The sequence below is a fragment of the Curcuma longa genome, unplaced genomic scaffold (genome assembly GCF_044706935.1).
Source record: "Curcuma longa cultivar G26 ecotype Majalengka, Jawa Barat unplaced genomic scaffold, ITB_CL_G26_1.1 utg509_np1212_2302976_RagTag, whole genome shotgun sequence".
Lineage (NCBI taxonomy): Eukaryota > Viridiplantae > Streptophyta > Magnoliopsida > Zingiberales > Zingiberaceae > Curcuma > Curcuma longa.
In genome coordinates this window covers 1,670,069-1,691,103 of record NW_027435603.1, presented here as the reverse complement: position 1 = coordinate 1,691,103, position 21,035 = coordinate 1,670,069, and the positions used below count along the sequence as shown (strand labels likewise).

The 21,035-nt window shown below is 37.1% G+C and overlaps 4 protein-coding genes across 4 annotated transcripts; 2 read left to right on the top strand and 2 right to left on the bottom strand.

The window, feature by feature from the left end:
* Positions 1–709: 709 nt before the first annotated feature.
* LOC141820497 (uncharacterized) lies at positions 710–1,496 on the bottom strand. The gene is made up of 3 exons (XM_074707817.1): positions 1,183–1,496; positions 1,045–1,098; positions 710–950 (listed from the first exon to the last, which is right to left on the bottom strand). Exons 1-3 carry the CDS (start codon positions 1,430–1,432, stop codon positions 811–813), a joined length of 444 nt encoding a protein of 147 aa, XP_074563918.1. The 5' UTR covers positions 1,433–1,496; the 3' UTR covers positions 710–810.
* Positions 1,497–5,413: 3,917 nt separating this feature from the next.
* Positions 5,414–5,755, top strand: LOC141820498 (protein GL2-INTERACTING REPRESSOR 2-like). The gene has a single exon (XM_074707818.1). It carries the CDS (start codon positions 5,414–5,416, stop codon positions 5,753–5,755), a length of 342 nt encoding a protein of 113 aa, XP_074563919.1.
* A 1,801-nt stretch (positions 5,756–7,556) lies between these two features.
* On the top strand, positions 7,557–12,491 carry LOC141820603 (small ribosomal subunit protein uS5c-like). Its single transcript, XM_074707946.1, has 2 exons — positions 7,557–8,217; positions 12,147–12,491. The coding sequence occupies exons 1-2, from the start codon at positions 7,562–7,564 to the stop codon at positions 12,394–12,396; spliced, it is 906 nt and encodes a 301-aa protein (XP_074564047.1). The 5' UTR covers positions 7,557–7,561; the 3' UTR covers positions 12,397–12,491.
* Positions 12,492–12,546: 55 nt separating this feature from the next.
* On the bottom strand, positions 12,547–17,147 carry LOC141820602 (phospholipase A1 PLIP2, chloroplastic-like). Its single transcript, XM_074707945.1, is given in 6 exon segments — positions 12,547–13,233; positions 13,728–14,144; positions 14,752–14,811; positions 14,927–15,424; positions 16,013–16,029; positions 16,032–17,147. Coding segments are annotated over 6 exon segments (2,115 nt in total). The 5' UTR covers positions 16,612–17,147; the 3' UTR covers positions 12,547–12,690.
* Between the last annotated feature and the right edge of the window lie 3,888 nt (positions 17,148–21,035).

Here is a 21,035-nt window from a genome sequence, read left to right as displayed (position 1 = left end):
ATTCGACCAAGACGTGGGAGGGTCATGGCCAACTGTGCTCATGTGGTGGTAAGGGCTAAATTTTTATTTTCTCTTAAATATGTAAAATTTAAAAAAATAAATTCAATAGCCCCATTGACTATTATAATTAATTATGCATGGAGATCGAACCGTAAATGTATGGATATAGATGTCTTACCGCAGCATCATTATTTGGTGTAAACTCAAGATAAAGGCTTGAAATGTTTTCAAAATTAATTATAATGTGATAAACTATCAAATAGCATTTGTATGCATAAAATTAAATGTGACAATTCGTATTCTATTATATTAATCGTACGTATATATTAGATGTAGATTGCATCATTTGATTATATAAAATCTGAGGTTAACGAATGTAGCATGTTACTTTTAATTTTGTTTTTATTAATTATATTTTTTTATAATAGTTAGATGGTCTTTTTCTAATAGTTAGATGGTCTAGTAAGTTAAAAATGATCAAAATGCTCAACACGTAACTGACTTCATCAAAAAAATAAAAAAAAAATCAAATTTTTAATATTTTTTCCGTCCTCACGCCTATGACCATAAGCAATTATAAAATCTTTTATTAACCAGCCGATTAGCTGACTTCATCAAACTTTTTGTTTTTTGTTGTTTTTGAGAAATTCTGAAACTTCGATAAAATTATGAAGAAATAAAAAAAGACTTTTGATTGGATCCACCCCCGCACATTGTCTTCCATACTCTACGAATAAACGTAATGATTTTTTTTTTCCATCTAGGAAGAAAGAAGAGAAACGAATTTTGCAACCCACACTAGCTCCTTAATTAACCGCGAGCAAGTTCTCCATTACCCGGCTCTGCCCAGTCGTCACGTGCAACGACCATCTTCCTCGCTGCTTTCAGACTTCGCCGGCTCTGTTGCGTCGCCGATTGAGTGACGCCCTTCTCCGACGCCTTCTCCGTCACTGGAAACAGAAGCCCAGATCAATAAATAAATCCCACACTAAACTATCAAGGCATTCCTAAAAGAAAGCAATAAATCATCACTGTAGATAGTACCCCAGGCGGGGTCGGATCGCAAGCCCCAACCATTTATCGATTTCAGATCTGAATCTGTACAACAACGCGACCATTAATAAATTAATGATTTGAAGAAAGAAGAAGAAGAAGAAGAGAGATAAAGAATAGGAATGTAACCTTGGATAAGCGAACTTTGGGGTTCGTGGGAGAGGAGGTAGAGGACGAGTAAGCAGAGGATGGTGAAGATGGGAATCAAGTGAATGGAGCGTTCCGACCGCGAACTGGTCCGGATCACCTTATCCTCCACCGCCTCCATCGAGGGTTCGTGAGGGTGTCCGCCGCTGCCACCGACGAGGCTTTTGCGGTTGTCCTCCATGCCGGAGATGTGGAGCTTGGGGCCAGGAGATCCGAGGGATTGCCGATGCATGGCGATGGCGTCGCTTGATCTGCGCGCCGCCGATGGAGCTGAAGCTTGAGAGTTGGAGTTGGGGGAAAAACGGACGGATCAAATTTATTAATTTTAGAAAGGAAAGTCGAAAGGTATTAAAATTTATAGCTGTCAGAATTTTGAGTTTTAGGAAGGGTGGGTTTCCATTAGTTTAATGCGGCGCGTGAGATTTCCGCCGCGGCCACGAGATTTGTGCCTCACGTGACGTGAACGTTGCTTGAGATTATGGGGACGTGCAGTTAACGGGTTTGAAAATTGGAACGTTGGACTACCGACGGTGGGGAGCCTGTTTGCCAAATTTATTTAATTTCAAACGGTATGGAATGGCACGATGAATCGCTCGTCAGTATTTTAAAATTATCTTTCTATCAAAAATAATTAATTCATAATATATTATAATTGAAAATCAATTCATACTCCGCATCGTAATTGAGTTAGATTATGGAAATAGATTTATTAAAATAGATAAAAATTAAATTTTGATGAAACTGAGATATTATCTTTTTCCTCGTTGTCTTTCTAAATCTGTCGAAGTCAATTGTAATTTTTCGATTTATTTTTAATAGATGATCATAAAATCAATCGTATAAATATCGCTAAAGAACGGATTGTACCTTTTATTGAAGAAAGAGAATCAATTAATAAATATCTAATTAATTATAAAAATATTTTACCATTACATCCAAAGATATAGTAAAAAAAAATGTATATCTATATAATTGATATAATAAACTAATTAATTCAAATATATAAATAAAAAATATGTGAGTATGAATTTTCTAAAAATATAGAAAAAATATTTAATACATTCAAAAGTTGAATGGAGTAAAAAATACTATTCATTAATTATTATATCATTATTAATTTTTTACTTTTTTTAAAATTTTATTAATTATTATATTTATTAATTTTTTAAATTAACACTCATTCAACGTATGATTATAAAATTTATTAAAAATTCTTCTTCATTTTATTATGAACTTGTTTTAACTCTTCTTCTCAACAATAAAATTATGTTTTTAAATTTCATAATTATTCAACTTTTGATTATTTTTAATTATAAAATCCGCAATACAAATCCATGATTGTAACATCAATAATTCTCAAATAGGACAACCAGTGAATTATTTTTCCAAAAATCATAATAATAAATTTTTAGGTTAAAAATTTAAATTTAAAAATTTATAAACATCATCGTCCAATATTATCTAACTCAAATAATTACAACTAAATATTCGACATAATTTTAGAAGTTGTTAAATTTTATCTCAAAATCATATAATTTCAGAACCTTACAAATTGAACTAAATCAAATGAGTAAAATTCTCATTCAGACAGCACGCAAATCAACCAATCAAGTTGAAATCGAGCTTCAAAATCCTTAAAATCGTAATTAAATCGATGAGCAAAATCTAACAATCAAGAATCCAAATTAAGAAAATCGAGTTGAAAACTTCTCAAAAATGAAGCAAAATAGATTTGGGTTGGAATAAAGTGGTCAGTAGTGATTTTGCCAAAATTGTTGCTCAAAGGGAGGCGATGGTCATGGCCAGATTTGGTCTGAAATTCTTCTTAGGGTTTGAATACATACAACCTTTTACGAGCTAAACTCTACGAAATCGCCAACAAAATGACAGAAATAGAAAGAGAATAGCTCGCACACTACCTGCATGAACTATGATTTGTTTCTCACCATTTATTTCTCAAATATTTCTGATTCAAGTCATAAATCGATGCAATAGGACCTGTTGAATTAGGATTAGAAGTCATTTTTCTATAGTTTTTTGGCGGCAAAAATTGAAAGGGGGAGAGGATGATGGGAATGACCAATGAATTTATGATGGGATTGAAAAATATTAAATTAAAAGTTATGATTTTTTTAGGAAAATTATGTGATGACTGGAGCCCATCCTCTGCATAATGACACATGAGGAATTGAATTTCAACGTCATAATTTTTGATTCAAATATTAGAACGATATATGTTTAATTATTAATCGAAACTTCTTTCAAAGATCAAGATTCTTAGGTATTTTTTATTTAGTAGTTTATAATTTATTTATATGTATGTTTAGCGTTTTTGATTAGTTTGATTATTGAATAAAAAAAAATTTAATAAAAACTTTAGTGATGGTGCAGTCGTGACTTTTCTTCATTTTTTATTTTTTATTTTATTTTTAAATTTTTCATCGTCAGAATAACCACTGTGGCACTGTTATGTTTGACGCCGCTGACCCAACGGAGATCTGCCTTTGTTTGCACCGTAGACCGGAGGCGTAAGGAATGACAGTGCAGGCGCCATAGAGGAGAGAGTGGTAGGCGTAAATTTTCTTAATGAGTAAAAAATGTTGATGCATCGCAACTAGGTAAGTAGGATATTATAAATTAATATTTAAACACGTGCATTTAAATTTTAGTAAGCATCCGATTAAAATCTATTTCCTTTTTTTTTTTGGCTAAACTGTACTGTTGAGCAACATTACTCCATGTTATTGTTTGTCAATTGTCACAGTATTTGTTAGCATGCTAGAGGAGAGGGTTAGAGTAAACGTAATTTTAATTGGGCTTCAATTGGAACTCAATTTATTAGTCTCAAAACTCACTAGAGGCTGCGGCTAGAGTACTCTAAGGGTTGTTCTCACCTGAGAAGCCAAGGGTAGAGTGAGGACAAGCTACATCATGCAGAGGAACCCTTTTTCAAGCAATTATGAATCCAACAAATTACCAACTAACTACAGGCCGCCTTAAGTTAGGATGTACGACTACACAATTAATCTAGAGGGGAACCTATTCTCCCTTTGTTACAAAAAACATCTCTTCCTGACCTAAGAGGATTACTCTTTTATTATCTCTCCTCAACTTAGATGTTTTCTCAGGTTATGGGATTAAATTAATATATTATCTTTCATTAACCTTAGAGGTTTTGCCCTAGGTCATGTGATTAAGTTCTTTTTATTGTTTCTCCCACACCTCAAAAGTCTTTTTATTGCCTAGATCACAAGATCAACTTCTTCTATTATTTCTCTCTAACCTAATTAGAGGTCCACCAAGTCATGGGATCATGTTAATTAACCCCTCCCTCCGTGTTCTCAACCAACTCCCAGTGGGATGAAGTGCTCTTGAAGGTTCTCTTTTTAACATCCGATCACTCTTAATCTACTGTAGAGATTTCATCACTGTCAAACATTCAATCCCCCATGACTTACCTCAACTTCCATCACTTGCCTAACAAAAAATTATCCTTCACCTATTATGACTTCTTTTACCAATCTCTACGTCTAGTCTACCTTAATCCACTAGGTCATTTCCTTTTCCACATCCTATTGGACTCTCTATGTCTGTCAACTCTTATGGGACTTCACAATTATTAAGTATCTAATCTATGTTTAAAATTTACTCTATTACTAAATATAAAGTTTGATGAATTCAGACTTGCTGGCACCTTCAAACTTTTGAAACAGTAGTTTAACTTCTGAGTGCGTGCGTAGAGTACAAGATCACAGAATTTGATAATGGATAGCTAGTCAAGTGACATTATTGATCAAGACTCTTTAATCGGCACGTCGAGGGCCTAATGCACGCGCATCGAGGCCCTTAAGACTTTCGTGCTCATTAATGTGCCACTTAAGGAAACCATGCACGCACGCTCAGATACGCAGATATTAAATTCTGCACGTTGCAGTCGTAAAGTTTACTAAATTAAAGACAACCTTTTCGTTGACCTAGCTATGTGATATATATATATATATACTGGTTAACAAGCTTCATCCCCAAATGCTAGTTTGTGTAAGTTTAGGGAATTAGAAGCAATTTGTTCCATCGGAAAGAGGATTATCCTCAGTAAGATTCGATCAAGTTCTATATATAGATTTCTTTGTTGAAATTTATTCATTCATAATTAAGACGTGAACCACTTGGTTAATTTGTTGATTCAGGTAATCGATCGATCAAGAAGGCGAGGATGAGCCGCAACAGGAAGGGACAGAAGCTGGACCTGAAGCTGAACCTTGCGCTGATACCGAGTAGAGTGGCCGACGAAGCCTCCCCTCATGGCTGCCTGTCGTCGTCCCCATCAGCCAGCTCTTGTCTTTCGGCGGAGCCCGATCTAGGTCTGCTTTCGTCGATGAGTCCCGAGGCGACGTCGTCGATGGTGCTCGCCGGCTGCCCGAGGTGCCTCATGTACGTCATGTTGTCGGAGGATGACAAGAAGTGCCCCAAGTGCGCCAGCACCGTCCTTCTCGACTTCTTCCATGCTAGCGCCGGAGGCAGCAAGCACGTCAACAAGAAGACCCGAATGAGCTGACTAAATTTGCACTGTCATAATTCTTCTTCTAATTTTATCGTTGCTATAGCTATCTTGTAATCCTACATCTCGATTTCATAATTAATTAGCTATATTTTATGCATTGGATAAATAAATATATTATAATGTATAATTAACTCTAATTATTAAAAATATAATAATTTTAAAATCATCATCTCTTTTTTCATCTATCTGTCATTATAATATTTATTAACATTATATTTTATTAACAATGAAAATCAAAAGGAAGATGCCTTCGAGTGCCTTTAGACATCTAACTTCAGTTGATTTAAATAATCATTATCTCTCGGTGGTCCATTATATAATTAACCTTTAAGCTCATTCAACTTCACTTAGTATTACGATGGTTGTTACGGATCAATCAATTAGATTTATCATTAATCGATTAATTTCTTAATTACTTTAACCTATCAATGACTATCTCAATCAACTTACTTCTTAAACCCTATGTCATTCGACCATTAATGCAGTATAGTTTTGCTAGATCAATGGTTACTTTTGCCTTTCTTACTATGATTTTACTAAAGAAATTTCTAAGTTATTTTTAGCATTTTATACACTTGATATCCAAAACCCCTTAAAAATTTGAATGAAGGTGTTTTATTGTAATAAAGTTCACATGAGGTCTTGTTTTGAATTGAAATGTGTAATAGACATATATAGTTAGGTTGAGTTGTTAATTGTGTCTGACTCTTAATTCTTTATTATATTCAATAAAAGGTGAAATCTATCACTCTAGCGGTCCTAAATGATCACGACCATCTATTAAAGATAAATCGAGAAACTGCAATTGGTCATGATGGAGAAGGACATTGCTTAGTTCTCTTTTATCACAATATCATCAAGTGGAATACCTTCTATTAATTGAAAATTATACTCCACATATTGCACTAATAACAAGAGATACACAAGATTATACTCTCGGGGCATAAAGGTAAGCATGATTTGTGAATGCCAAACACTATGGGCTTTGTTGATTTGACTGTCATAGCTTAGTTGAATGTGAGCATGAGAAGATTAGGGCCTTTTTGTAGACTATAAAAATTTGAAAATAATGTGTGCTAAATTTGAAAAGAATGTGGACCCAGTTACCATCCATTGCAGTGAACGAGACAGAATATAAATTGTATCTTCCACGTTTGGTAATACAAAATACAAAAACAGAATCTCTAACTTAAAAGACTAAGTTACCCTTCCTAACTGGGTTTATAGCCCGCCGTCCATTAGCCGAAAGCCCCGCTGATCGCCCTGCTGATCGACCAGGTGGTGCGAACGGCGGAAGGTGCGAACGGTGGCGCGTGAAGATGCAGACGACGGTGCCTTCCTTTGACGAGTCAGGTGGAGGGTGCGACCAGTAGGCGACGACAAGATGCAGACCATAGGCGACGGCGAAAGATGGCGGAAGATGCAGACCAGTAGGCGGAAGGTGCCTTTGACGGTGTGAACAACAAAATTGCGGTGTGAAGATGCAGACCGAGGGTTTTGTGGGTAAAATGGGAATTTAATTATTCTGTCTCCGTGCAAGTTGCGGTGTCTCCGGAAACTGGATGGACACGAATTTTGGGTTGCATGGCCTTGTAAAACTTTATTTTTTGTATCTGTCTCTGAAAAAAAAAAAAAGAACGAGATCAAGCCTTCCTGTCGTGGCTTAGTTTGATGTGGGCATGAGAATTTAGGGCCGACTATAGAAATTTGAAAAGAATGTGTGCTAAATTTGAAAGAATGTGGGCCAGAGCCATTACAGTAACCTTCCTGCTTCGATTTCCTCCCTGTATTCTCCCTGCAATGGCTTCCGCTGCGGCAGCCATCTCCGCCGCTCTCTCCTCTCTCTCCCTTCACACTCCCTCCCGCCGTTCTCATCTCTTCAATACTTCACTTTTCTCCTCCTCCTCCTCCTCCATCCGCTTCCATACCGTCCCCAAATTAGCCGCCGCACCCAGAGATGATATAGACACTTCCTTCTTCGACAACCTCGACCCGAACGCCGAAATCACATTCGAACCCCCCGCCCCGCCTGAGGGCTACGTCCCTCCTCCTGCCTTCGACGAGCTTCCCCCGGAGTCCGAGGAGGCCATCGCCGCCGCCTACGAGGAGATCTACGGTCCCGCCTACAGCGGCGAATCCGTGCTCGGAAATGACATCTATATTATGGACGCTAAGGTCAAGAAGGCTAGCGGGCTTCTCGGCCGCAACAAACGGGAGAAGCCCAATGATGGCTTCGAGGAGCGAGTCGTCCAGGTGAGAAGGGTCACCAAGGTCGTCAAGGGAGGTAAAAAGCTCTCCTTTAGAGCCATCGTAGTGGTCGGAGACAAGAAAGGGCACGTTGGCGTCGGGGTAGGGAAGGCCACAGAAGTGGTGGACGCCATCTTTAAGTCCGCTGTGAACGCCCGGAGGAACATCGTGACGGTGCCAATGACCAAGTATTTGACCTTTCCCCACAGGTAATTACACAGCAGATCATATACTTATTGGTTGGAAGTGGTAATTTTGTGCTATAGTATCTTACTCGTTGGTTATTTAACCGGAATCATATAGAGAAAATAAAGAAAATCTAGTCCTGTCTAGTCAAAGCTTATCACACAATATCCTTCATATGTTAAGAGTGCCACTGTCAAAGAAATTTTAGGATGACCAAAGCAATCCTTGGGGGAAATTAGATGGCAACTGATGCTTGGCAGTCTTGGTCAGCGTTTGAAATCTTATGAAAGACATATATCATGAAATTAACAATAAGTTAATGCTTCTCAGAAAGAGGACTACACCAACAATGTGTACTTTATACAGATTCTGTGATGAATTAATGTTCTTTCTTTCTTGGCATAACTTTGATCATTCACTTTACTCTGACATTTTTTTTCCTTTTACAATTTATAACATAATCTTTGACATGGAATCACAACTACGGCCCTGAAGCTATGTGTTAAGCAGGGAAGGATGTGTTAAGGCAACTGGCAGTAATGGTAGGTCGATGATGGTCGGATAGTGGGCAATAGATGAAGTATCGGAGAAATAGTGTCTAGGCACAAGAAGTCCCAGAGACGAGGAGTCTTTAGGTACAAGAAGTTTTAATTAGTTGAGCTTGAATACTAGGCAAAGCGAAAGTCCATATAAGTCAAGGTTAACTTGTACTAGACAAACAAGGGAATTCTCGAAACATGGGGGCTCTTTGCGCGACAAGATTTTAGCATTAGAGTGGTCGGAATCAAAGTATTAGTAGACTCTCATACAAGTTTCAGTCGACTAGATGCCCAGTCATCAATTGACTCAAAATGAAAAGCAAATGAACAAAATGTTATGTTATGATAAGATGGAATTGAGTTATTGACGAAAAGCTATGCAACAACGTTCACTTGACAATACGTTCTGATAAGATGGAATTGAGTATGGTCGGTTGTGCCCAATTTGGGGTTTTGACACATTTAAGGGAATCAGATGCACATTGATAGGTGTTTTATTTTATATAATGTTATATCTTGCTATGCTAATTCATGCTTACTATGCTATCATTTACATGCTATTAATTTTTGAAATGTTAGTTGTAGGTCTTTATGGTTTTAGTTTTATATAATGAAATATTGGACACATGTTTTTCTTTGTTACATGACTTGTATATTTTTGGTTTATGCCATGTTTAATTACAAGTCCATGTATCATTTATTTCATGTAGGTAGGAGTGTCAATTGGGGTTGTCATAGGTTGATATGCATAATCCCCTAGTGTAGGAAGGCCATTAAAATATCTTACAAGAACCATTTTTAATGCATTGAGAAACATAGATACACGTGAGATGTTAAGATTGTTGGAACTTTCTGCGCCTCAGTGGTCCATGTGCGACCATGGGTTTTGATGTTTAGGCAAAAGAATTAAGTTAGGTCATAAGTCTGTATTTGATTAGTGTGTTTAAGTGCGCAAAGACATGCATACACACATGGAGATGACTTGACACAGTTAAGCTTGTGATAAGTGCTCTATTCTAGGTTGGGATCTAGACCAATACCGGAAACATAAGTGCTCTATTGATATTGAATTCCCTTTGATATATTTTGTAAGATCAACTCAAAGTAACTATGATGCCCTATTCTACCACCTCAAATCTATTATAGTATCATATAGAACTAGAATGCAAAACCCAGTAACTATGATGCCCTATTCTACCACAAATCTATATAACTAGAATATAATGCAAAACCCACCTAATATGACAGACTGTGTTTCCTTGTGTGCCAACAAAGGAAACATGGTTAGGGAAAGAGTTCCTTAGCCACTCTTTCCCTTGTCTTGTACGGAAATGGAGGCAGGAAAAAAAAGACTAGAGAATTTCTTTCCAAATTTCGGCAAATTCTGCTCTCCCCCAAATCAGGCAAGAATTTACTGTTTAGCTAAAATATCTGGAAAAATGTCAAGAAAAATCATTTATAATACAATATAAATGTAATGTTAAAAGATATAATTTTAGTAGTGATAACAAAATTGCATATCAAGAAAAATCATTCAAAAAATCCCACTTGCTTCTACTAGTGTAGCCCTTGTGGGATCTTCCACCTAGTCCTTTGACATTTATTCTTTCTATATGACATTCAAGTCAATTGCTTACCTCTAGCAATATTAGAGCTGGTGGACATCATGAAAGACCCAGAGAAATCTCCTCCCTTATTTCACATCATTACATAGGACTCTAGGGCATGCTCAAGTATCAAGCGCACTAGGTGCCTCGGCATTTTTTAATTGGATTGAAATTTCTTTGGCTCTAACAAGAATACCCTAAAAATACAACAACCGCTAAAAAGTTTTCATCTTAATAGCAATAACACCAAGCATCATGATGTAGACTCTTCATTTACCTCCTTCATACCTGTATTGGACAATGATATTGTAACACTGCACTTTCAATGTACCTAACACTACATAAAACCTTACTGGTTGTGTAAACATTTATAGAAATGATCATGTTGAGCACTTAGCCTCTGTTTACCCCAAAGGGTGGATTGAGAAGTGTAAAGGATCAAGGGTGGAAAAGGATTATTAGTGGAAAGGGAAAGGAGGGAAAAAGGAAAAGTGGGAAGGAGGAAGGGAGGAAAGGGGAAAGAAAAGGGAGGAACTCGTGCCTGGTCTGGTTGCAAGCTTACTATGGCCAGGTTACAAACTTGCTGTGAAGTGAAAGGGATCAAGGGTGGAAAAGGATCGTTAGTGGAAAAGATCAGGGGGAGAGATTTTATTCCCCAAGGGATTGCTCCCTCAGGAATTTGACCACTGCTCTTTTGTGGCAATCTACCACTTGAGTATCAACTCAGCTATGCCCATGGGGGCGAGTTTATATTGGTCTTAATCCTATGATACTTGGCTTATTTACTCTTAAAAACAAGGGTTTAATAGTTAGAAAATTAATAATTAAAATTTTGTTATACTATACATGCTTAAGTACTTCTAAAGTATCTCAAGATAATGACTTTTACTTATTTAATACTCTTTCAATTAAGATTGATATTAATTGGATAATTGAATTAAAAATGATTAATGCTCATTTTTACTCCAGTGTTTGTGAATTCATATAAGTTTTAATCCTAAAATCTACCTCTACTTGTTTACTAATAGCAATTGATAATAATTTTGGAAAAACAAATAACATATATTATTTAAATTCATCTTGATGCATGCCAATAGATGTTGAGTGTTGACATGGTATGATACTTCTTGGAATGTTCGACTTAGAAGAATTAGTTTGGATTTTAATGATTTATTAGAATAGCATGCTTGTACTCTAACACCTAGTGCCATATAAGATTTCAAAAGATGTTCAATAATGTATTTATATGTAAAATCTTCATCCTCTCATGCTATCATCACACAAATAAACAATTGTCTCCTATATTTGTGCAGCAAAGATGAGATCAGGGTTTACAATAACCATTGAAAATTGATTGTTATAGTTGAATACCAATATACATAAAATTGATTAATTAGTCTCTCTCTTTAATTCATATATATTTATATTTTTCAATCACTTTGTTGCTCGGCGGGCTTCATCAGATTTGAGAAATATCAGACTCAACTTACAATTTTACATACTTATTGAACCCAAAGCCAATGACCAACTCATCAAGAAAAAGAGGTTCGGCACAATACATGAAACATGCAAGTATGCTATAGTTGGATGAGATAGTCAAATAAGCTGAACATGTTTGTTAGAAACCTACCTGGGATAGATTTTGTTTTTCATTGTAAAATGTCTGTAATGTCAAATCCTATACTTTGCATCTATTTATCGAGTTAATGTTGGAGTTCTGTGGTTCTTATGCCATGTCTTTCGCTCATTGTGTTTTGTTATGCCTAAAATTAGCATCTGATTTGTTCTAATTGTTCACTGCTGTAGATCGGATGGAGATTATGGAGCAGCAAAAGTGATGCTGCGACCTGCTTCACCTGGAACTGGTGTTATCGCCGGTGGTGCTGTTAGAATCGTGCTGGAGATGGCCGGCGTAGAGAATGCTCTGGGAAAGCAACTGGGAAGCAAAAACGCGCTGAACAATGCAAGGGCAACAGTTACTGCAGTGATGAAGATGAGACAGTTACGAGAGGTGGCTCTTGAACGAGGAATCCCAATGGAAGAACTGTGGCAGTGAAATTTTATCATGCAAAATTTGCTTTGTCGTCCAACTGAAGTTGCTTATGTGAACCATTGTTTCATTAATAAAGTTTTCAGTTAGTGATTCTCTTTACAACTTTATATCAGTCACGAGTCCCCTTGTGCCATGCAAGAGGTTCCAAGGAGATGAAATCAACTTAGTCCTCTTTGTATTAAAATGAAGCCTAATGCTCAAGCATTTGGCGATAATTCAGCTGATTGAATGAACAATAGGTTTCACAATGACATGTGAGAGGGAAAAATATATATAAAAAATAAAGAATGAAACAAATTAAACCATCTGGCTGAAATCAATGGATCTCAAGAGCAAGAACAAATGCCCTGAGGCTAGGAGCCAGCTGAATAACTTCATTGGATTCCTTACTCCATCCAAAATACTAGCAATGCTGGAATGCTGTTGAGAGGAGTCAATTGAGGCATTCTGACGAGGGGCAATGCTCGGCCGGAGGCCCGATAACGCCGCAAGAGGATGCCAGATGTTGCGCTGCCGTTCCTTCTTCACCTTCCTAATGTGTTTTAGCTCCTGACGGATCACTGCACGGATGGATGTCAAGTATGAAGCCATATCATGGTCTCTAGACACTGTTCCTTCAGAGCCGTAAGCAGAGCTGTCACTCAGGATCTCAAGAGGATGGGGAGAATTGATGAATGCCAACGATGCTGCCTGCAATAGCCTCTTAGAATCTGAATCCAAGGGCAATGAACCTCCCAGCACGTAGAGGCCTGTATCTGGTGGAAGAAGGTGGTGGTGTGGTGAAAATGTTTCTTCAGGTTGTAAGATCAAAAGACTCCCCATAGGAGCATATAGCAGTTTCTGTTAAGGAAATAGTTGGAAAAGAATTAGTACAGTAATGAGTCATGAGAATTAAACCTGGTCTCATTTGAAAATCATGCCCCATGCCCATCGAAATGGAACAATTTTACCCTTGTATGATTGTTCAGTCAGGATTCACACTGATTTTAGACAATTTATCATATGAAAATCATGTGCCACACAATTCCAAGTGATGTCTTGAACTAAAGGAATTGTTTGTATGCAACTCTAAGGAGGGAATTCTATAGACAACCCTATATAGCAAACCAAAGATATGATTCAAAGGTATAGCCTACATGACTTTGACACTATCGTTCATTATCACCTTAGGCCATTTATATGGCATCATGTTGCCATTTAGTATCAGGACTAACTGGATAAAATCTCAAGATGTATTTAATTGATCGATAATTGGGAAACCTCCAAGAAAGAATACAGCAGCTATATAAAGAGCATGGGTTGACGATGGACAGATAAAAATGATAACTGAGAACCTGGTTCATCAAACATGGATGACGCCGGAAGTTGCCATTAATAGCCTTTAGAATGTTAGCAACATTATCAGGGTAATGGCATGCAAATGCTCGAGGAACAATATCTCTGTGAATTGCTATGGCTTGGACATGATTTGTGGGCAAACCCAATTTGTGGAGCAAATGATTACCGCCGCACATGATAGATGGCGAGCCAAAAGTTACAACAGGCAGTAAGGATGTGGCTTGTACTTCTCCTCGTATTACCAGCATTAAGCTCAGAAGCAATGCAACACTCCCACCAAGAGAATGGCCAGTGAAGCGCAGAGTTGCAGAGTCACCATAAGACTTTATGTGAGCTCTGATTTCAGGCAACATTTGTTGGTAAATTCCTTTTGTGACTTCATAAATTCCTCGGTGTACGAGCACATCTTGATCCTAAATCAAACAAGGAACAAATTTTAATAAGCACAATAGGCATGAAACTAAATGCTTGAAAATATTTTGTCAATGGGAAAATTAGTTAGTGAAATTTCAGGCATGTAATTTCCTGATTGAACTCAATTTGTTGATAAAAATTTCTGTCAAACTCTTAGTAGATGATAATTCATATCCAATGCAATCTACGAATGCAGTTTAAAAAACTAGGTTTAAAGTTGGAGAAGCAATTCCAACTAAAATTAGCAAGTTAAAATTTTAAGCTTTAAAAGTTTGTCATAGTCATTATTGTTTTTTTATTGGGTATTATTGTTTTCTGCAAACCAGCTAAACAAATTAGCAGTCTTAGTAGCATTAGTCTTTTTATCATTTGATAAAATGGTTCAAGCTCATGTAATTAATTCTACAGTTTAATAAAAAATTTCACTCTTTGCAAGCTTTTATGATGTGAGTGTTGATTCTTTGTGTGAAATCAATTTTATTTCTTGCTGTGTGAGATAGTTGTTCCCCTGCTGAGTCATCTATCCTATCCACAAAGAACTGAGAATCACATATGATCCACAAATGAGAATCCATGACTACTAAAACATTGCTTTATATGAATTACCTCAAATTGGATAGGCTCGAACAGAAGATTTGCTTGCCAAGAAGCCAGTGTTTCAGAACCCTAAAGAACAAAAAAAAAAAAACAAAGAATTTATACCCAATAACTTTTTAGCTGAATTCATGAGGAAAAAAAAAAAGAGTTGGACATGTTATGTGATACGAAAGAGATAACCTACTTGAACAACAAAATATCTAGTACTGCTTCTCATGTCATCACATATGTACCAACCACAAGGTGAACTCTTGGCTGAATTCAAGTCCTTTGCAACTGCATCTTTCATCTCCTCCTTTCCAGCAACCACAGCAGTAACTGAATTTGTCGTGGCGATGAAAGATACTTCTTTGATACGTATACCTTTTCCTTCGTTTTGTTTGCTTGCTTCAGTTGAATTTTTCCTTGATTTCTGTTGAATTGAACTGAAAGGAAGGATGCCCTTTGTCCTGGATTGCAAATAGGAGGCAGCAGAAGCGGCAATGCGGTAAGCAGCAAAATCATTCAAGCCAGTATCTGTTTCACCTTGCTTATTATCATTGTTCCGTTCTTCACTGTCGACTTCTTTCAATTTTTGATCTTGAATAGGTGTTGGATCTTCAACGGTAGTTAATGATTCACCTCTTATATCAAATGAAGAGTTCACAAATCTCAAACCATAGCATTTAAGGAGGCCTTTTTGCTGCATAAATACAAAAAAAATCCCATTAAAATGAACTCATAATCCCATAATTTGAAATATGGATTCCAGAACTGAACATTCAACATTCATGCAGGAATGTCTTGGTCATGGAAGTGCATATCCAGGTTAAATAGCTACTTAACAAATAAGAGCGATGGAGGTATGAACAGACAAAGTTCTGTCAGAGGAAATACATACCCATGACAAATAGTTACCAAATCAAATAGAGAGATGAAGACATGAACTGAGAAAGATGATTCAGAGGTTTGGTAACAAAAATACCAAATAGAACAGTTAGATGTCTCCACATTATGCCAAAGCTCTGTTTTTCCATTTCAAAGGGTCTCATAGCAAGCTAACAACACATATTTACGCATAGCAATCTGAAACCTAATTAAGCTTCGATCGCAATGAACTTCAAAAAGAGAATGTAATGGTTGATGGAAACTTTACAGCATGGAATTGCAAAGTTAGGCAACGCCAAACTTTGTTGCGATATAGTTTTTTAAAGAACAAGAATGGAGAAAGGGAGAACCATAGGTACTCAAACAATATATCTTCACAGGAAAAAATGAATAAATAAACAACCTTTATCTTTGGAATAGATAGGCAAGGCTGCTGAGCAGAGCCAGCTTCCCGAAGAGTAGCGCCTCCCTGGATGTTACTCTTCGGAGGAGGCGCGAGAATGATTCAGTGTCGAATTCCATCCTGCCTGCCACTTCGCCACCGTTGGCGCACCCTTGGCAACTCTGGACGCAGTCTTGCCCCACGCACAACTCGTCGTCCTCCACCTCCTCCGAGTAGCCCGTCCGCTTCTCCTGTTTCCCCGCCCAGATCAACCCCACTCTTAGTATGTTCTGTACCCAACTGACCCTTTGTGTTTCGGTGGCTGTTTCATGCTCCTCCGCATCTTCCTTATCCTCCGCTTTACTCTCCTTTCCCACCCACGGCCCTTGGCTCCTGGACCACAGCCACATCGTCTTAATCGGAAACACGTACGACTGCCTCGCCGGCATCGAGGAAGAAGCGGAAGTCGACGATGCCTCCGTCGAGCTCTTGCCGCCTACCGCGCTAACTCGCGGCGCCAAAGAGGCAACTTCGCGTCGATGGCGGAATGTGGCGTCGCAGGGAAGAGCGATTCCCGGCGACGGTACTCGAACGGCTTTCATCCACCTCGTACCGTCCATTTCCTCACCGTTCCCCACCCAAACCCCTGAAAGTCTCCGCCTTTACCCTCAGAAGCGGTGCGTCTTGGATTGCCTCAAGTTTTATCGAAGGATGAGCGCGATAAAAGGAAGCAACAGTCAGCCTGAAACTAAAGCTGCAACAACTCTTGCTCTCACGACGATGCTCTATCGACTTCAATGCTTGCAGCTCCTGCAGCCAGACGCGGCGTCTTCTGCTGTGCGATATATTTGAAGACGCGATTGGAAACTTGCGCGCCTCCCAACCCAAAAATATAGGAAGGAAGAAAGGCAAGCTGCCGACAAGCGAGGCGGAAAAGGCGCCGGTGCTGCTGGATATGTGCAACACGTCACCTCTTGGGACAGACGGAGATCGATAAGCAGAACACGTCACGGCCTGGGCACGCCGATGGCGATGCCGATGGCGCGATGCTCGAGTAGGTCAGAAGGTTAGCTAAATTCACCCGCGTTTCGTCGACTGTTGCGTTGTAGTATTCCTACCTTTCTTCTCCTCCTCCTCTCCCCGTGTGCTTTCGTCGACTGTTGCGTTGTTGTATTCCTCCCTTTCTTCCTTTCTTCTCTTCTCGTCGTCTGCTAGCTTTCGCTTGTTTCTACACGTTTCTTTAATTTACTTTGTTTTAAATTCAAAATAAATAATATAATAATAATAATAATAATAATTTATTTATTTAATTTCGTGACTTGTAGGCAACTACTTCGGAATTTGAGTGTTAATCAATCAGACCCCCATTTTCCTTATTCTATCATTTTTCTTTCCCAATCATGTAAATAAATAAAATATCATAAAAATTATTAAAAATGGAGTTATTAATATTTGTGAATAAAACATACAAAAAATTATTAATTATTAATTTTATATTCAAAAACCCTTGAGAGTGATCATTGGATATACATAGCTTGGACAAATAAACTAAGATCCTTACCTTCTATTTTAGTCTATTAAAATTCTTCTTTACTAGATGTGAAGAAAGTAACGTGCAAGTATTCTTTTTTATCTTAAAATGAAATAATCAAATAAGTCTAGAAGAGAAGAATTACCAAGATTGTTTTATAATCATAACCCTTAGGTGTTCTTGAGCATAACAAAATCTCAACAATTTCATCCATATATAGAAGAAATTTCAATACCTCTATTTGCCCCACCTTTAGTGAACTAAAAGGGCTCTAGTTGATTGCTTAGACAATTCTAATTGCTGAGTAGCTAATGACTCTTTAGGTAGTTAATTGATCTGAAACTCATTTAATCAATTAGAGCCAAATAGAAATATTCTATATCATAGACCTTAGCATTCAAATGACTCAAGTCAAGGTTGATCTCTAATCGATTGAATCTTTTCGAAGATCTTAACTTCATTAGCTTACACTCTCATAAGCATACATAAGCTAAGGATCTACAAGTTGAAATGTATTGTACTTCATACAAGTCGCTAAATAGATAAACTCCTTAGTTAGACATTTGTTGATGCAATCAATCCCAAAGTGGTTAGGTTCGACTGAGATATTTTGATGTATAGCGAAGGTTTAAGTTAGACTTGCCTATGTATCTAAGTTGTGCATTGAGTTTAAAGAAACTTAGTTTGTTGCACAATAAGTTTAGTTAATATGAGACATCTAATGGATTAAAAGTTCTAAAGGCAAGGCCTTTGGGCAAATGGATTTTAGATAATGGAAGTTATGAAAGTGAGACTTTTGGGCAAGCAAACAAAGTCCTTAAGGTGTGACTTTTAGGAACATATTGAAGATCCATGAGTGTAGGATTTGGGTAGGAAGATATGAAGTCTTAGGTAAGTTATCTTTGCTAAGCTTTAGTCAACTTTAGTGGTCTAGTCAATTGAGCTTGATTTGAGTCAATTGTGTCAAGACCAAAAGGAATGGGGTAGAGGAGGTGAATAGCCTTTCTTGCACTTTTGATTATTTAATTTTGTTTATAATGTTAATTACACAATGAAATAGATAAATGCAACTAAAACAAGAACAAGGACAATGAACACAAATGACATGATGATTTTTATGATTTAGAACTCCTGGTTCCTACTCCATCGCCTATGATCCATAAAGTGAATCACTCCTTGCAATCACCACTATCTTCCTTTTTGAAAATCTTTTAGAAGCAAAGAAACATCTTACAATGCATATTCTTACAAACAATACCAGAATATACAAAATACAAGCAAGATGAAATGTAATGAACAAATAAACTTCACAACACAATCTTACTTTGCTTTCTTTTAGATGACTTTGAATTGCTCTTTAAAGACCTCAACATTTGTCCCAAGATCTCTCTTAAGCATTGTTGCAAAAAACTCTATGAAACCCTCTTTTATAGCTTGTTGTTCGTGTCTAGAAGACACTCATCAATTGACTGTAAATTTGCCTCTAAATGACTCATCCACTATACTAGCTCAGAATTCAAATGTTTCCCCTATAATTTTATTCATCAATTATTCCTCTTTGATTTTCTAATTTTAGATAAGTCAACTACTTATACAATCTTAGTCAACTACTCTTAAACAATTGATTGGACCAACCGATTTGTCATCAAAGAGGATCGAACAGAAACATTCTGTTCATTCAACTTTTGGTCATTCGATTGCTAATAACATAACAATTGACTATTCAAACGTCTAAATAACAACTTTGTGATTTTGGATTCAATAGCCAACTGTTATATCTCGAATTAGACTATACCATAATTTTGTAGTTTTGAATTCATCAATCAATTGCTTTTCATCTATCAACTGCAACTTTGATTCTAGCTTTACAAACACTAAATCCTTATCATGCCAAGTGACTCTATAGCTTTGGGACTTATCTATTTGGTACAAGTTGACCTTGACTTACAAGATTTAATCTTACTAAGAAGCTTTCCAAGCTTCTAAGACTTCCACTATCTTGCCAAGAAGCTTTTTATTGACTTATCTGGACTTTCACTGGCTAATATCTAGTCTTTTAGGACATACTAATACTTCCTCTGTTAAGTATATGGTCCTCACTAACCTACATGGACTTCCAATTACTTGCTAAATATCCAATTAACCTTGGCCACTTCTAATATTAACACTCGTTAGACTTTCTCAATTACCAACTATTCAATTAATCTTGATCTACTTAATCTTCTTCTAAAGTCAAGTGTCTAGTTAATTTTGACCTTTTTGACATAGGCAAAAAAAAATATTAACTAAACATTAAAACATAACTTTTAGTTAATATGATCCTTGGTTGATTGCACCAACCACATCTATTTCACTATTCTCTTCATTATTGCATATAGAAGGTTGTTTCTATAAGAAATTTTTCCACTTTCGAAAGATGTCCGAGAAAGAGAAAAGTAACAATATTCTAAGAGTGGCTCGTCGAAGAGTCATAAGCCGTGGAAGCAACAATTCTTGAGAGAATCATGAAGCCCGATTAAATTGCTATTGTTTAATTTATTTTTCAATGCTATCTTTTGTTTGCTTACTATTTCTATTGTCAGACTAATGATTTATAGTAGGACACACAAGAAAAGAGACAATTCCGAGAGATATATTTACCCCTTAGTCTCTCTTAGCAATCCAACAACATGGACATTCCTTGACTCATACAACTTCATCATTCATTTATTCCAAAATGAATAAATGGTGGTTGAAATTTCAATCTTGCAAGGAGAAAGATGATTGGAATGGTGCAAAGTGAAGGCTTTTTCTTTCTTTAGCAAAAGATAGAATTTGTTATCCTAATGATTCCACACGATCGATTTCACGATCATCTGTGATGAGGTAAATCAGAAAGCTATAGTTAATCATGACGGAGGAGGACATTGCCTCGACTTCGCTGAAGTTTGACCTTTATCCACTTCAACAACTCTACTCCGTCGTAACCAATTCAATTATGTTCCATAGATTTTTCACTTCTGCAGTAAAAGGTGGAATCCATAACCGCAGCAGTCCTATACAGTTAGTCCCATGACTATTTGTGAGGAGGTAAATCAAGAAGCTGTAGTTGATCAAGACCAAGGAAGGCATTGCCTTGGTTTCGATCCGTTGCCCACTTCAACAATTTTATTCCATCATAACAAATTCAAGTACTTTTCCTAAAAAAAGAGTACTTTTCTTAAAAAAAAGTAGTGGCCGGCCCTTAGTCCCACGGACGGCCCCACGATCATCTGTGAGAGGTAAATCGAGAAACTATAGTTAGTCACGACGGCCAGGATCCAGATTGCCTGACTTCCTTTGATTGCGTTGCCCTATTTGAAGGAAAATTTCTACAAATACATCGTAGTTGAGGATCGAACCGCGGATCCCTGGAGACAACCCGAATGTCCTAAAAAGATGAAATCCGCATCTTAATCGGAGAGTACTTTTCTTAAAACAATGAAAACGTGCATCATGATGATGCCTCACATACGATATCGATATCAAATCTGT